Here is an 18,398-nt window from a genome sequence, read left to right as displayed (position 1 = left end):
ATCATCAAATTAATCTCTGTTATGAATTTCTACTTAATATATCCGTCCATATTTAAATATTTGATTCACTTCCATCGTATTGTGCAAATGCTAAGATACTAGTTTAATGTTCATATTATGTAAATGTAAATGTGAATAATTGTATTACATTGTTTATATTTTATTTTATTTTTATATTTTTTAAATCGATAAAAATTACTCATTATTACCACGGTAACGTTAATATAAAGTTTATACAATTCAAAGTTTGGGTAACTGAATCACTTTTATTTATTAAAAATCATGATAATTTTGTTTTTTTTTTTACTTCATACATTATCATATTTTAAATAATTAACGAGTTTTTGTGCGTAATTAATTAACAAAATTCTGTGTGTAATTTTTTTAATATAACCAGTTTTATTATGTGGATTCCACATACAATACCAAAGACAACTTTTCACCTATTCATTCCATCAGAAAAAACTGTCCCTTGCAGGTTGCGATCGAATGAGGTCGAACATAATATTAACTCTGTGGACTTTAGCTGGGCGGATTGTACAGCCAAACCGTTAAAATTACTTTGTTTAGATAATATAGCCAACCATTTTGCTCAGTATCCCAAACAGTTGTTTGATTGTATTAATCACATGAACATAGAGTATCTTGTGGAAATACTGAGTATTAGTTTACCGATCTCTTTAGTCATCCATGTTCCTGGCGATGAGTATTGGCGACGGCGGTACGACCATACATGGCCGAACTCTGTTAAAACAACACGGAACACTGTAGTTACAGAGTCTTTGAAAATTATTTATTTGACCAAATATGTATCGGAAATAATTGAAAACTTGGAACCAGGATATGTTGATGAATCGGAACTTTCCGAGATATTGATGGTTTGCAGCCCATATGTTACTTCGATATTTTGCCAACAGCTTCGTATTCAAGGTTTGATGGTACAGACATTGTCGATCGATGAATCGAAAGATTATTTACCTTACGATCCGATTCACATCGATTTGAGTTTTGTGTTGGGTATTTTAAATAATGTGCGGACTTTAAGTCTAGTTTATGGTTCCAGGACATTTACAACTGAGCCACCGATATATACTCCTGCACAGTACAGGTTCAATATTGATGACATGGACACGCTTGGCCGTGGTTTGTTAATATCGAAACATTTGACCAGCCTGGCAATCACTAAGAGTGAACTAAATATGGCTAAGTTCAACAGGCTATTACCATATTTGATGGAATATCATGGTCTCGAAGAAATAAACTTTTCGTTTTGTAAACTATGTTCACTAGGTGTGAAATCAGTAGCACATTTTGTAAAAACTGCGAGAACGTTAAAGTTAGTAAACTTGTGTGGTAACCAAATCGGCCCAGATGGAGTTGAATCATTATCATTTGTTATGTTATGGAGAAGAAATAACAACTATCCGGCAATTGAATTAAATTTAAGTACGTATTTACAAAAAGAAAAAATAATTATTTGATTTTTAACTTTCCATTTTAAACTTTTTTAAAAAATATTATTTTTATTGCAATAAAATATAAAAGTTTTAAAACTTGGCATGCATAAATTATGATAATATAACAATACGTATTGTGTATTAATTTCTAAAAAAATTTAATATTTTTTTAACTTTAAAAAAAACAACAACATATAAATAAAATAATAAAAAAATACCCTAAACAATAATTTAAGTAACTTATAATAATAATCTTTCATAAATGATATTAATATGCATGAAATAAAATAATTTTTTTTAGGTATGAATAATATAAGTGATATTGGTGCTAAATATTTAGCATCTGCTTTAGCGTCAGGAGTTCAGCCTTTTACTAAACTTCGGATTCGTAACTGTAATATAACAGAAATTGGAGGCTTAAACATTGCTCAATCATTAGCATATGATCATGGATTACGTGCTTTAGAAATAGATAACAATCCATTAACTTTAGAAGTGGCTATTGCGTTACACACATCGTTGAAAACGAATTTGAATATTGAAATTATTTCTCTTCAAAATTGCAACTTCTCTCAGAACATTACAAATTTTCTAAGCAGAGTAGGATTTTATAATAAACACAATAAACGTTCTGCGTTTATCTATTTGGATTTCGAGTACTTATATGATGAAATAAAAGAAGAAGACAATATCTCATTGGAAGAAGAGATGATGGAATTAGAAATCATGGAAAATGACGAAAAAGAAGGACTATTATAATATAAACTGTATTATCTATATATAATTATTAATACATGAAAAAAAATACTCAAATAATCATTAAAACTGGTTTTTAAACATTTTTATAGTGCAATTTAATAATAATGTCATATAACTTTTTAACGAAAATATTTATTAATTAAAAATTATAGTGAAACAAAACCTGTCTTATTAAATTAATAAATTCTACTGAGATGTTTATACTAATTTTAATTTTTAAAATTTTTCATAAATTTTGATTTAGTCTTGTTCTTCGATATAAAACAATAATTTTTAAATTAGTTCTTTTCAGAAGAACATAATGATTAACAGAAAATAATATACATTATTATATTGTATCAATATACCATTCTATCTTATAATACTATTTTTTGTTCTTAAATATAGTAGATCAAACTGCATAGGTTATAGCCTACTTTATCTGGTAACAATACTGTTTTCATGTGCTATTTATTATATACTTCAATAATTTTATACATTTATAAATACATCCTAATTTTCAAATAAATTAAATTTTACAAATCTTTTCCTAAAATAAATACTAGTTTCATTGTAAAACCTATAACTTACACTAAATTCATATTGATTTGAACTATTTTAAAACTTATTGATTAAAATAAATAAGTACCAACACAGTGGTATTATTTGAAGTAGAGTAAAGTGCCAATGAATAACATGTATAGATTATTCTACCTGACGAAGAAACGTATTATTTTCAATAGTTATTATCATTTATATAATTTAAAAGAACCGAGAACAGCTGAGAGGCTAATATTATTCGCTTAAACTAGAAAAGACAGTTTTCTATAGATTTCTGTTCCCTGTCTTCACCGTCAACATTTAAGTTATTTTATCACCCATCTTCTCACAAAAAATTTAATCGTACAATAATATTCAGTTTTAATTAATAATATAAATTTTAGTTCAAGTTTTCCTGTGGTTTTAACTACACAGTAACATGTGTCAACGGTTTAGAACAGGCGTTTCAATTACAGACAACATTTTCGCAGGCCGATTTTCCGGGTAGTGGATGCCAAGTTGCTCTAATTTCCTCCTCTCGAACACAATGCGTGATATTCATTTGGAGATATATCTCTGAAAGCTTTACATTATATTATTTGTGATTATTCGGTTTACTTGACACTAAAATAGTCAATTAAATTAATTTTGACGAGTACACCAACCAGAAAACATCGTTGAAGTGGTAGTAACAATCATGCGACATAAACTAGAGATAATGAAATTAACTTAATGAAACCTTAACGAGATAAAATACGTTTTTGAGTTTATAGTTCCATTATGTTGCTATGGGAACTTTAATCAATCGCTCTGTAAAACGTAAAATACAATAAATATTTTGATATCAATTTAATGGTAGACAATATGCAATAATGTATCCAAAAACGACTATTCGTTGTGTTTAAATAATTTATATTTATATAATTAAAATTGTACTTCTTTGATTTTAAGTAAACGTATAGATTATTATACGTATTATAATAATTTATAGTTGTCTGTTATAATATTTATTGTTATATTTCTGTGTTCAACAAAAATACCACTTATAGGGTTATTTTTTTATTTATTTATTTATTTTTATCATTAACTAGTCAATATCTCGGAAATTATAAGAAATTTAATTTTTTTTTTTTTTTTAAACTTCGTACGACCATTTTACTTATTAGTTATTATTGATCATAGAAATTATAGGTATCGTTAAATTGATATAATATTTCGTTTTAGCTTTTGGGTTATAAATTTATTAGTAGCAGTTAATTTATCGAATATTTAAAAATTAATCAGACGCAAACAGATTATTGAAATTGAATACTATAAAGAATACTATAAACATCAAAAATATTTTAATATATTTCTAGATTCTTATTATCAAATATAGGTGTTGCCATTTGAAAATTAAATTTTAATAGAGTTTTATCAAATATGGAAGACAATTAAAATCATCAAAATTACAACACAGTGTAAAACAGTAAAACCTAGAAAGTTTAAAAAAAAAATATTTTAAAATTTCTAATACTTACTGAGATATTGGCTAGTGATCAAAAATTCAACCTGTGTATTGAAATAAAACGCTTACAAAATACAAGTTAAATTTATGAAAAATGGATTTTTTTAGTTAGCCACAGAATTATAAGCATTATAAAAATTAAACTACGAGACTTTGAATATTCTCAGTAACAGAAATGACAGCGGAATTAAGAACATATTAATATATACATTTAAATTTATTAGCTCAGTTATTTCTTATAATTTTAGGATAACCAATGACAGAATTGAATAATATATACATTGAAGTAAATATTAACCATATTATTGAGAGTATTGAGTTATCGCACTGATCAAAAAAGTCAATAGAAAAAATAATAATGAATACTTTATACTTTATACTAAATCATAATTATGAATACATTGGTTTGAATCGATTTGTAAACGAAATTTGACTATTGATCCTTTAAAAATAAAATATTAATATTTTAGACAAATGAAAATAGGAATGAATATCAAATAAATAAATTTATTGAAAAATCTTAAGGTAGAAAAACAAATTTAATATTTATATTAAATATTTACAGTGTAAGAATATGGATGTTTGTACATTAACTATTTTTTTGGTGTTAAAAGTTGTATCTGTACACCTTCTAAATGTACTAATTTAAATTATTCAAATTAATTGGTGAATTAAAAACATAAGTATAGTCACAACTAAAAAGTATGTTAAATTGTATTCAATTTTAGCTTTCAATTAAATTTTGGTAAAAAAAAAAAAATACGGTTCTTAACTATTTTACGGACAGTAGTTGAATTGTTTGAAATGTCGAACAAACAGATTAAAATAATAATAATAACTTGTCGGTGCACAAAACAATCCGACAAATACGAAACTTAAGAGCCGTGTGTGCAGTGTCACAGCTTAATGTACAATGTGCAAACATTAACAAATAGTGACGACGTAACCAATGTGGGTAACTGAAGTTTACGTTTTAATTTATTACGTAGAAAGTAATTAGGAGATTGCAATAATATTAGTCGGTAGAGAAGTTATTATGACGTTATGTGTGTATGTGGTGAACATCAGAATTATATAGGCGTAACACCATTTTCTGGTTATTTCTACAGTATCAATTAATGTTCAACACTCAAGCAACTTCTATTACACGTTTCAAAAACTACCCAAATTTTTTTCATAATCTACATTTTCAAATATTTTTTATAAGTAATTTTCCTAAATAATATTTTTTAAATTCATAATTATTTTTTTTAAATATTAATAGGTTTTTTGCTTGTAAATTTCATTATTTTTACAGTGTAATAAGTTACGCTTAATTATATTACACCTATTATATTTAAGTTGAAGTAAATATAAATACTATATTGTGACAACAAATACAAATAAGATGTTTAAGTATAACATACAGTTCCATCTTTCTAAGAAATTAATTTATCACTGGTAGTTTTATGTTCTTGATATATACATTTTTTGTTAGAGAGTAATCATAGTATAGAAAGTAAACTGGGAGCGTAAAAAATATGTGGTAAATAGTATCAAATGAAGACTATCACGATGTATAGAATATATTTATAAAAAAAAAAAAAGATATACTTTGTACAAGGACCAACACTAGAAGATTATAAATGATGTGCCGAATCAAGAAGATTGTGAGGTATAAATTATTATTAATATAATTTGATATTAGAGCAATACATTTTTTTTAGATATTATGTATGAAACTTGCTGGAATACTTGTTTATAGGGATCCTACTTGATCTTCCCAAAATAATAAAAATTTGAATAAAATAAAATTATACGTAAACCTCACATCTTTTTCAATTTGTATTAATATAGAGTTTAAGTACAGGCTTCAATGACATAGATTATTAGCAAATGTTAGTTTTAAGTATTCTCAGTATCATGTCGATTTAAACCTTCATTTGATGTTTGATTATTGATGAAATGATGTGCTCTGTTGAGAATCAATCTTGCTGTTCAGTTATGAGTGCATAAGATATAAGCGTTTTAATATAGATATAGTTATAACTATTATTTGTTCTCTTGTAGTGAAATTATCTATAATTAAACAACGAGTTGTGACTAGTGATCAGTTACCACAAAGTGTTATACATGTATCGTCATAATTTTAGTTTTGTGTTATCAGATAAAATAGAGATATTGTTATACAAGCAATATAATATTACGCACATAATGACAAATTACAATATAATTAACATTATGATCCAGGAAAATTAACACGTTTCTTGTTAATTATGATTTGTTCGTTATCTTAACTATAATTAAGGATATTACGATATCGTAATAACACGTAGCTATTCTTTATAGGCTATACTCTATATACTTAAGTTATATACCTATGTTTATATATTTATGTATATATTTTATACACCATATGCATAATTCATATTCATAATATACTATTACTAGGTATAAGTAAGTATCTTTGGTAGTTGCAGAATAATAACAACACTGTTCGTTATTATCTATGTATATGTATATGTATTTTTTTTTTTAATATGGATAGATGCATAGGAAATGCAGGTAGATGGAAATTGTATTCTATATTTTTTTTCTTTCATAAGTAATATAATATACAAACATAAAATAGAATTTAAAATGATTTTTCTGGAATTTACCCTTTTAATGTGACTTAAGAATATATAATTTATTTGTGTTTTATTTTATATTTTATATATCATATAAAGGAAATATTTGAAACTTACTTTTCAAGAAATCTATAGATACTTTATAATGATGTATTTATTGTGGGTCATAAATATAATTTTTAGATACAAGTGAATAATAAAATTATATTTTATACAAGATTATGTGCATACCTACGTACAACATAATCCGTAGCACCCATTATGATAAAGAATTTATTATAAAACTTACATACATAAATAAAATTGCCACAAATTCTAGTAGCAAGGGCCTTATGACGTGTGTATTTCGTGTTTGAAATTGGACTGGTATTTGGCAAAGATCCTACCCCAAACAAATTAACTAGATAATAAAGTGTCTCCTAGAATAGAGATGTAAATTTTAATTCAATTAACTATCCATAATTTACTTAGACTACTATCTAAGTTTTCAGTGTAATTAAATGATTATAATATATTTATAATTACAACAATAACTGTTTTATATTAATTCAAAAAATAATTATAAACAGTTATATTTAGAGGTACTATTAAAAGGTAAATAGTATAATTTATTTAATAATATTTATTACTATTTGTAGTTAATAACTTCCACAACTTATAACATATATTACCCATTCCATAAAAGCAATAATTACCACGAAATAATTGATATTTTACAAATAATAATATATCTCGTATTACATTATAACACATTATAACATATTATATATATATTAATTTTAAACAAATCAAATATTATTCTATACTTATACATAATTTATAGTAGATTATAATATAATATAAATATATATATTATAAAACATATTTATATATCAATATAATTGATATTGGTTAATAATTATGTTTGTCTCAATGTCAATACATGTTTTGATAATTATATTAGTTTTTGCCAAAACTATTTCACCATAATATATATATGAAAAAGTATTCAATGATATAGTTCAAGGTCATCGAAGTTGATAAAAGTATATCATATTTTGTAGGCATAAGCTTGTATAATGAATTGAGAAAAAATCTGTAGCATACTGTATATTGAAACTATACATAATTTATAATAAAAATGTATTAATTTATTATCTTAAGAAATACATAAATAAAACACATAATATGGTTCTTTCAAATTTATAATATTTATGAAAAAAGACACTCAATAGTACATTAATAAGTTTAATTTTAAAAAATACATTAACGAGGAAAAGATGTATGTCAAGCAAACATTTTTTTAGATTATAATTATGAAGTATTATAATAATAGCATTCAATTATATTTGGGATACAAATTATAGTTTGTACTGTTAAGTATTATACGTTTAAATTAAAAATTAGCTAAATATTTATCTTACATTGATAAAAATATATAAAGCGAATTTAATAAACGTGAAAATATAGTAATATATTACTTTATTTTTGTTTAAATGCATGGCATTGTGATTTAATATATTAAGAAATGTGTTAAAATAGGTAATAAATTTTACTTAAATCAATTTTTATTATATAAACCAAATATAAAGTAGATACAATTTGATTAATTGATCATTGATCGCCATTTAAATTGCTTTAAAATAGCATTTAAAAGAATATCATAAACTGTAAGTAAAATTGAAACTAATGATTATATTATATTCAAATACATTTTGTTCTCTTCAAAATAATCATTATTCTCATTAAATGTTTAAATATTGTCTTAATGAAATAATGTTACTATACGTTTATGTTTAAGTATTAAGTCTTAATATTGTTGTAAGACATATGCATACAAAGTACTATAGATGTTAAGTATTTCTCAGAAAGACAAGTATTTCTTAGTAAGAAAGTTGAATTAAACAAATAAAGTATAATGATAAGTATTAACCCTATTAATATTTCTATCAGTACCATATTATTGTATCTGAACAATTAAAATATAAATTTAAACTTGTAAAACAATGTATTTATTTGACAAACATTTTTTTTTTTTGATATTTTGAGGCATGTTTGAAATAAAATAAAAAAGAAATCAACAGTTGACGAAAAAATTAAAAAAAGATGATTTTTATTTATATATTGTTAAAATCTTGTATTATCAATTTTATTGTATGGAATAATATATGATTTAGAAATAACAAAAATAATTTATTACGTCTCATTCGTATAATATTTAAAAAAAATTATTTTCTAATTGATGTTTTCAATAAAATAAACCATTACCCTATTATAGTTTTAAAAAGTAGTTTAAACAACGGTTTAACCAATTCAATCAATAAAAAAAAAATATTTGATTAAATAAAATATATATCTATAGATTAATTATTTTTAATTTAATATAATTCAATCAAATCAATTATAGTTCGAATTTTCTATTGTGTTCATGATAAAAACTCATAAAATCATAAAATGAAAAAATAGAAATTCAATTGCGAAATGAAGGTAATACTACACCAAGTACCTACTAACACATAATTTTCAAAAAACATAACTATTGATTCGCATAACTATCATGTTTCATAATATATCATTCAATACAAAATACTTAGCATAGTAAAATTTAATATTAAAACCAGAATATTGTGGGATTAATACTTAATATATAGTATGTTGAAGGTCTGATAAAAACATGTATCTCCAATGAACATACATTCAATTAACAGTTTATTTTTTAGTGATTTTTTATTTATTTAGGTTATTTTTGAGTTTTTGACATAAAATATTTTCCAATTTAATAGTGTAATATAAACAAATTTAATAATGTAACCCGTATTAAAACTGTAAAACCAAATAAGTATCAACTTGTTATATACTATATATAGTTATAATATGGTTATATATGTTTGATTTTAAGAATATTGAATTTGAAAGAAAATTACTTTTTAAAATATATCTAATGACTAATAATTCTTATTCGAAAATGTGTTTCATTTGGTTTCTAAGATAATAAGTAAATATTTATTTTTCATTTTTATGTGTTTAATATTATCAATATTTTAATATAACATATTATGGTACAAATCGATGAAAACTAGAGATTACTTCTCGTTATTTATGTTATGTTTAAAATTACCTTTAATGGCTATGCTTTATTACCGTTTTTATAAACGTATCAATAAAATATTCGATTAAGTAAATTTAGCGTTTGTAGAAGTATCTATACTAATCGTATTTATAAGTTAAAATGTGTCTTTGTGTCTTGATGGGTAGATTAAATGTTGTTAGTCAATAAATGCTTTTTTGGACTTTTTCACATTTTAAACATTCTTTTTTTACTGTTTATATTGTCTTTAAATCCAATCTTTGTTGATGAGTTAATTAAAATAACAATATACATTTACATAATAGTTAATAGTATACGATAAAAATCAATGTAATTAATAATATTTATTACAAATTAAATTAATGAGAGACCAGAGTACTAAAAATATGTTATTATTATTTTTTTTAAAAAGAAAAATGTCTCAAGAATCATTTGAGATATTGAAGTGTGATACCATCAAAAGATGCATAGCTGTGGCATTGAGGTATGACGCATGCGAAGAGGTTAATTATACGTCATTTGGTTGTTATTTAACGAGTTCCTCAGTAGAGCATAATGATTATTTTTGTATATTCGTCTACGTTCTATAGGAACTCCAAGTGGCAGGCAACCTTTATGGAGAGATGTGTGTAAACCTGTAAATATGGTGTACTTGGCTAAAATGAATGGTGGTTTTCAACATATATCAGACGCACGTTTTTCTCACACATCACAATGAATCTAGCAAAATTATTATGACAGGTTTTGGTGAGGACTTAAGTATTATACAAGTCATTCAGTAATCATAAATGTTCTTCAAATATCTTATTATTAATATTTTACAAATTTGGGTTTTTAAGCAATTCTTAGTTAAAATTTGAATTTGTATTTTAAATAAACTATCTGGTATTTTATTTTTAAAAAAAGGTTATACCTTTTCATTTAAAAATCTGATAAATATACAAATTCAAAAATAAAATGACGATAAATCATATATTTTTTTAAATATTGATAAGAAATTTGAATGAGAAATTAAATGTTTTAAAGGAAAGAAATAACTTAACATTCTGAAATTCCATATCCAAGTTGAACAAACATATAAATTGTACCCAAAGAAAAATCATTGAAAAACTGTCATGGTCACAGTTGAAATTGATATTATTCACATATAAGTAATAACATATATGAGTATAACTAATAACTATACATAAATCAATTGTTTTCTTTAATAATACCCATACATTTCAAAAAATATATTCATTTACCTATATTTACTAATTTAAAATGTGAGGAAATGGATATTGATTTATACTATTATAATGTATTATTATATACCGACAGTGTATTTTAGACGTTTTATTTTTAAAACAGAAATTCAATCTTAAATTATCTATTATTTTTGTTTGTTACTTATAACTTATAAAACGACAAAAATACATTCAGAATTATAATTTAAATATGTTTTTTTAGTTTTAATTATGTAACTGTTTGATTTTATGACAGTTATTATTATATTTAGAAATCTCATTTAAATTTTGAATTATTAAATGTTGGTGCTACCAGTAGTGAACAGTGAAGGAAAGGATAAATTAAGAATTTTTAAGCGTTTTATACCTATGTATTGATATAAGTTATTGTTTAGTTAAAGAGTTTCCATGGATTTGAATTGAATATATGTATTAATTTTACTTAAATGGTCGTCAATTTGTTTGCAATATACATCGGGAGATTTAAATAAATTATTTTTTCCTTTAAAAATAAAAAAAGCTTTTAAAAAAAAAGCAATGTTTATTTCTGTTTTAAATATTTCATATTCCGTAAACACATTAAGTTTTAGAGAATAAAACGTTATACATTTGTAACTTATTACTTAAATAGCTTGAAAATGATACATGTTTTTATAGGTTTGGCTTGAATATATAATCCATCAATTCAATTGAATATTTTTATGAAGGCATTTTTAACAGTAATCTTAGGCGAGTAATTAAATATGACATACGTTAAAACTGAAAAAAAAGGTAGATAAATTGTATAAAAACATATTATAAATTTTCGTAAGTAGTGCAAAATCTGTTGTAACAGAACAACCATATTGATGCATTTAATAAAATGTTTTTATAAATGTTATGTGTAATCAATGATGATTACTAATCATTGAAAGTGATTAACTGACTTTTAAATTTAAAATGTATAATACTATTATAAATTATTATATACTATTTTACTTTAATGGAAAAGCAGTAGTATTAATTGTACAAATCTGGTTTGAAAATAGGTATTCATATGCAATTTATATTTTAGATAATAGAACATTCATATTCACTACGAGTATTAAATTTTGAATACCTTTAATATATTATGCATATTATATTGTATGATATTTCAAACTTCCAATTATAGGTATGGATAGTAACATTATAGTTTTATTAGTCATAGTTACTCAAAAAAGATTCGATAAGCATTCCTATTAACGCATTCTACGGTCTGATTTAAATTAGGATTATAGTCAGTAATGCGTAATTAACAGGATAATTTAACCAAAGCCATATTATTTATAATATACTCGAAATTACATACTTAATTCATAATTGACACTTTAATATAAAGAGATGGAGTGTATGTAATTTGTGCCAAAAATAACCGATAATAAATTAACTTTCACCACATCCGAAAAATTGTTTAAATGATTTTTGAAAACTTTTTATTGTTATAAATTTATTTTTTCCATGTACAACTAAATACAATATTGTATAATATAATCTACGAAACTTTGTACTTCTAAAAAATAGGAAAGTAAGTACCACTTTTCTGTATATTATGTGTCGTTTTGGAAACCATTTTGAATGTACTAATTTGAATCAAATGATATACTTTCAATACTACTAACTGTAGGTTGATAATATTTTTCTGAAAAAATTTACTCATTTTATTTTAAGTATTATTATAATTTTTTTATTATATATTTTTAACATATAATGTCAACTTATTTAACACAAAATGTGATTATATCTTTTTGTAAATAACGTTAACAGTGAAAAAAGATTCATGATAATATAAATAGATAATATATTAAAATAAACCAAATATGCTATTATATCATTTATATATATAGAGTAAAATTACTAACTTAACTTATATACATAGTAAAATTCATTGTTATATAGTATACCAGTATACGTAAAAGTTTTAAATTATAAAACAATTATTAACATCGTAATTTTTATTTTCTAGTTATTTTGTCCAAATTTTTACTGGAAATGCCTATAAAAATAATTTTCTTTATATATTTATTAGATTTTTTGGTTGAAGTATGAACTACTTATGAGGAATCTTATATTAAATTTTCTAAACTCAGATATAAAAAGAAAATGTTTATGAATTCTTTTTTACTATAAAATAGTTTGTTGTTTTTTTTTCCAATTTTGATAAATTTCATCAAAATTCTAATTTCAAATACATATTAAAAAATGTGAATAGGTTTTTTTTTACATCCTTATATTTAGTTAAAAACAATTTTGACAGTGTGAAATTGATATTGCAAAATTTGATAATCTTTATAAAAAAATAATTTAACAACAGATAACTAAACAATTTATAGGTATACAAAACTGTTAAAATAGTTACACATTCATGTATATTTTGCATTTTTTATAACTTATAATAGTTCTATAATACAATCGTCAGTGGCATAATTTGTATTTTTCAAACTATCAGATTTTTATACCAAGAAATTATAATTGAAATTAAAAATGATCAAAGAACTATTAATACAATTAAAATGATTGTATTTTAAATACATTTTTACAAATTCTTAAAGTAAGTTAAAATAAAGTTCGCTTATTCGTGGAATAAGGTTTAAATTTAAAAATGTAATGAATAATAATGTTTTCTCTATAAAAAGCCTTTTTTGGTTACTTTATTTTCCTTCGTTTAAAAAAACATGACAGCTACCTTAGTCAATTGGCTATCAAATATTAAATACCAATCAATTTTTAAAATATTATAATTTTCCATATAGTAATACACTAATCTAATATTATCTAAAAATGAATTACCTAGTAATATAATAATTTAATATTTAAAATGTTTCAAATGTATTTAGGATAACTACTGCATAACATATTTTTGAATTATCATAGACATTTTTATATTATGATAAATATATTTAGATATAATAGAACTAAATAAAAATACAATTAAAATTTAATGTTCAAGATATTACCTATATTATTTTTTGTGTTTGTATAGGTTTTTGAATTATAAATAACTCTATATTTATATAGTAAATTCATAAAATATATATCTGTAGAATAAAAATTACCTAACTGTTATAAAATATTTTTGTTTACGTTAACTGTTTTATAATGACATTTTAAATTGAATTAAAAACACTATTTTAAATAAGTGATTAAAGAAAATTGTAGTGATTGCATAGTTTATTTCACATTTTATACTAGTTTCATAATAAAATAGTAAATAAAAATTGACTAATATTAACTATGTAATTATAATATGCTTTAAACTCAGCAGTTTTATAGCATATAACAACTTCGATAATAAATAAAACAACAAATTAATGAATTAAACTTGATTTCATTATTGATAATTTAAAAATAATTTTTTAAAAAAACATACATTTTATTGTACACTACTATTTATATTAACGATAATTACATACGTTACTATGTCTATATTTTACAAATTGATTTCAATTTAGCACTAAAAAGTACCCACCACTGTATCCTTATTATAAACCTCAAACTGGCTAATTGAATTTATCGCACATCGGATCAATAAGATAAAAACATGAACGAAGTGATATTTAAGAGCTTAGGTATAACTTCACTTGTTTTCTAACGAAACGTATAATAATATTATAATGTACTTAATATACTTGTTAATTACTACGTTGGGTTTTGTGGGTTTCAGTACCGGTGTCGTAAGTAATCTACCATAATATTTCGTAATATATAATTTGTTATGCTAACCGCTAATTAAAGAATTCTATACACTGTATTAACAATCGTGTCATGACATAAGCACAATTAAGTTATCGCAATGGTAATGATTCACTAATAAAATATACGTCGATATAAATATGATATATTTAATATCAACATTTACTGATAGTAGTGCAAAACAATATTTTTATTTTACAATCCGTTGACTATTGGTATTTAGGTACACTTAGAGAGTCTTATTAATTTGTGAGTGACTTGTTTTTTTGTAATTATTATTATTATTCACATTGCATTCGATCATTGATTACTAGTACCAAAAAATATTCTGAACGAAGTAAAATGTTTACTCTACTTTGAAAGTAAAACATATTACCTGCATTAGTACTTAATCTAACCCGGGGGATGAGACTTATAATAAGATGAAAAAATGACACAATTTATTGTTGCTGGACACTAAAAGAAACGACAAGATCTGAAAAAAAGAAACTCTGACAGTTTACTCAAAATAACTATAACCTTGAGATGTTTAACGAGAGTACACGTCTAACACATCAGTCAATATTATAAATTATTTTTCGTATTTTTCGTATTTTTTTGTTTTTTTTTTTTTTAATAATGTTTTAATATACTATACGGTTTTTTATAAATTAATTAATTATAATAATATTTTCTATAGTTTTCTGTAATAATATATAGGTATACGTATTTTTTATTTTATTTATTTATTTTTTTATATTTGATCGTTTATTATACCGTTAACAGGATTTTGATGTTTGTCGAACGCGAACGGATCGCCGATGTAAAATTGTACTATCGCTTCAGCCGTGAAAAAAACTCGCTTTACCAGCATGACATACAAAGTGGAATAATAATAAAAAAAAAAAATACCGTCTGCGGTCAATCCGCAGTACCGAAATTACCACCCCGTGAGTGCGGCATACACATAGGTAACGAGTGTTTACGAGTGCGTTTCAGTCTAGAAACGAAGGCGAATCGATGAGTGAAACTTGCTGAAAACCGAAATCCGCGCCCGGAACTTGTAGATCTTTTCACCGCCGCACTCGTGGTCTGGGCACAGCGAGACGAAGGCTATGACGAGTGGAAAACGCCGAAAAACAACTCGTTTTATATCATTTTTATGCGGAATCGTTGTATAATACACCGCGCACGTCGTGATATTATAATACTGTAAAGTATTACACGCCGCGAGACGACTGCGATTCTCCGGTAACCAACCCTGTCATCAGCTGTGTATCATTATGTAATATGTTCTTTCAAAGACCTAGGTAGTTGTAACGACCGACGACTGAGAGGCTCGTGACACGTGTCTGTGACGTGTCCTTCACTGATGGTGGCTTTGACACTACCCCTCTTACACACACACACACACACACACACACACCGATCATTATACACGAGTTGGAGTGCGGCGAGTAGGATGTATTATAACAGTGCGATATTTTCATTTACAACGGAAACACGTAGTAGGTACATTATTCCCATTGCGCCGATCGCGCGAAACAAAAGGGATTTTCCCTCCCCGCCGCCATTTACGGCATTGTTTGATATCTGCGAGGGTTTGTTTTTTCCTTATTCTTCGTCCCTGTTATTATTGTTATGGCACGCGTATTATTCGTCTTTGTCGTCGTGTCCTCGTCGTTCGCCGTAGAAAAATAGCGTTTTTTTTTTTTTTGTTTTTAAATTCCAAGACAAACGAAAAGGCGACTCGGTCGGCTCGAGCAATCATTAATTTCGGACCGTTTTTAAGTGTAGACGTCATGCGGCCAAACGGCACGTCCATTAACACGTTCGGCGGTCTGGTGGCGACCGGTGTGGTGTAAGACGAGCAGGAAAGGCGTTTCACCCTGCCGCCGACGACGGCGACGGAATTGTGTGACATAATTTTTGTTTGTGTTGTCGTTATACCACGTCGGAGCAATTAATTTTTCAACGCGCAAACACGCATCCGAAAACTGACAACGGATTTACTGAGTTTTCGAGGCATGTGTACAAGTTTTGATCTCTCTCTTTCTCTCTCTGTCTCTCTCTCTCTATATATATATATTATTGTAGTATGTCTTCGTATACACTAATTTTGGAATTAGCTGAATGGCTATCCGGGTTTATGGAGCATCGAATGCATCATATCGTAAAATATTAACGAATCGCACTTACCGTGTTCAGTCTTCCGGCAGTAATATAATATGTGTAACTGGATTTCAATTGTTAATGTCATCATCCCAGGACGCATCGTATATATGCAAAGGGTCTTTATTTTTCGTGTCCTTACCTATAATGTCGATCTCGCTACCAAATGCTCATTATAATTTATTTGTTTTTACCCAAAAAATAACGTAACCCAATAGATGCTAATTTCCAAATGGAGCTGTAAACGTGATTTTTCGTTGGTAAAAATCCATTTATTAAAAACATGCGTTCATCTATTCAGAGCTATTTATAAACTTTATACCTTTATTTTACTGGATAATTCAAAAGTAAATTAAATTATTTCAACGAAATTAAATGGTGTTTAAAAGGATAGCAACTCTCGACGTTAATAGGAAACCTAACCTAACTTAACCAACTGAAAATTTTTTCCGGTCGCTGGAAACGCCTTCCAATGACAACTTATTTAAACTAAATTGTTAAATACCGGAATAATAATGGGTGGAAACTAAAATGAAAAGACAAAAAGATGATAATTTTTTGTCGTTTATTTTTGTTAACACTGGTGAAAAGAGATGAATAGGTACACAGTTTTAGTAGGCAGTTATTTTCGTTTTTGAACCTTATAAAATATTAGCATAATATACATAAAAATGTAATTTAAAACAATATTGATCATCTATGTAAATATTAAATTAAATAAAAAAAATATAATAATTTATTATAATATTTTATAGAATTTTACTTAAATAAAATTCTAACTCTCGTGTTTGACATATAAAATTCGTTTGGTGGGAAACTTAAAAATATGTATAGGTATATAGAATATTTAAATTAGTTAAATTAAAACAATGAATAACTAAACAATTTAAAGTTTAAATTTATAAATAAAAATTATTCTATTATTTTTTTATGAAATGTTATTGAAATAATAAACCATACCTAACCTAACCTAAGCCATTTCTGATATCATGGCTTAGAAAATATAGTGACAATGAGACAATGTCAATCACGATTCAGTTCACACAAACAAAAAAAAAAGCTTTATTATATTTTGGTTGCATTTTTTTTCTTTATCTCATCAGATTTAACCTAATGTATAAGGTTTAAAAATCATCCCTTGTTTTAATGAGTATCAATTTTCCACGACAAAAAGCTAGGTAATTAATCAAGCAAATTGTCATCAGTTCACAAGATTTACGTTTAATAAGAATTATGTTTACCGTTGATGGTGGACGTTTTCTATTTTTTTTTATTTAGATAATTTTTTCTTTTTTTTTTCAAGATAAAAGAACAAACGTGTTTCTTCTCCTATAAATGTTAGTTATTTTCAGTAATATTATCAATATTATACAAGCTTGACTTTATTAACCT

General features: G+C 24.8%; 2 protein-coding genes across 8 annotated transcripts in view; one reads left to right on the top strand and one right to left on the bottom strand.

Moving 5' to 3' along the window:
• LOC114127635 (junctional adhesion molecule A-like) overlaps positions 1-18,398 on the bottom strand; it is a 284,156-nt gene that overhangs the window by 83,660 nt on the left and 182,098 nt on the right. The window lies entirely within an intron of this gene.
• LOC114127619 (dynein regulatory complex subunit 5) lies at positions 405-2,378 on the top strand. The gene is made up of 2 exons (XM_027991911.2): positions 405-1,446; positions 1,759-2,378. The coding sequence occupies exons 1-2, from the start codon at positions 405-407 to the stop codon at positions 2,214-2,216; spliced, it is 1,500 nt and encodes a 499-aa protein (XP_027847712.2). The 3' UTR covers positions 2,217-2,378.

The sequence above is a fragment of the Aphis gossypii genome, chromosome 2 (assembly GCF_020184175.1).
Source record: "Aphis gossypii isolate Hap1 chromosome 2, ASM2018417v2, whole genome shotgun sequence".
Taxonomy (NCBI): Eukaryota; Metazoa; Arthropoda; class Insecta; order Hemiptera; family Aphididae; genus Aphis; species Aphis gossypii.
This window is presented reverse-complemented; position numbering and strand designations above follow the sequence as displayed.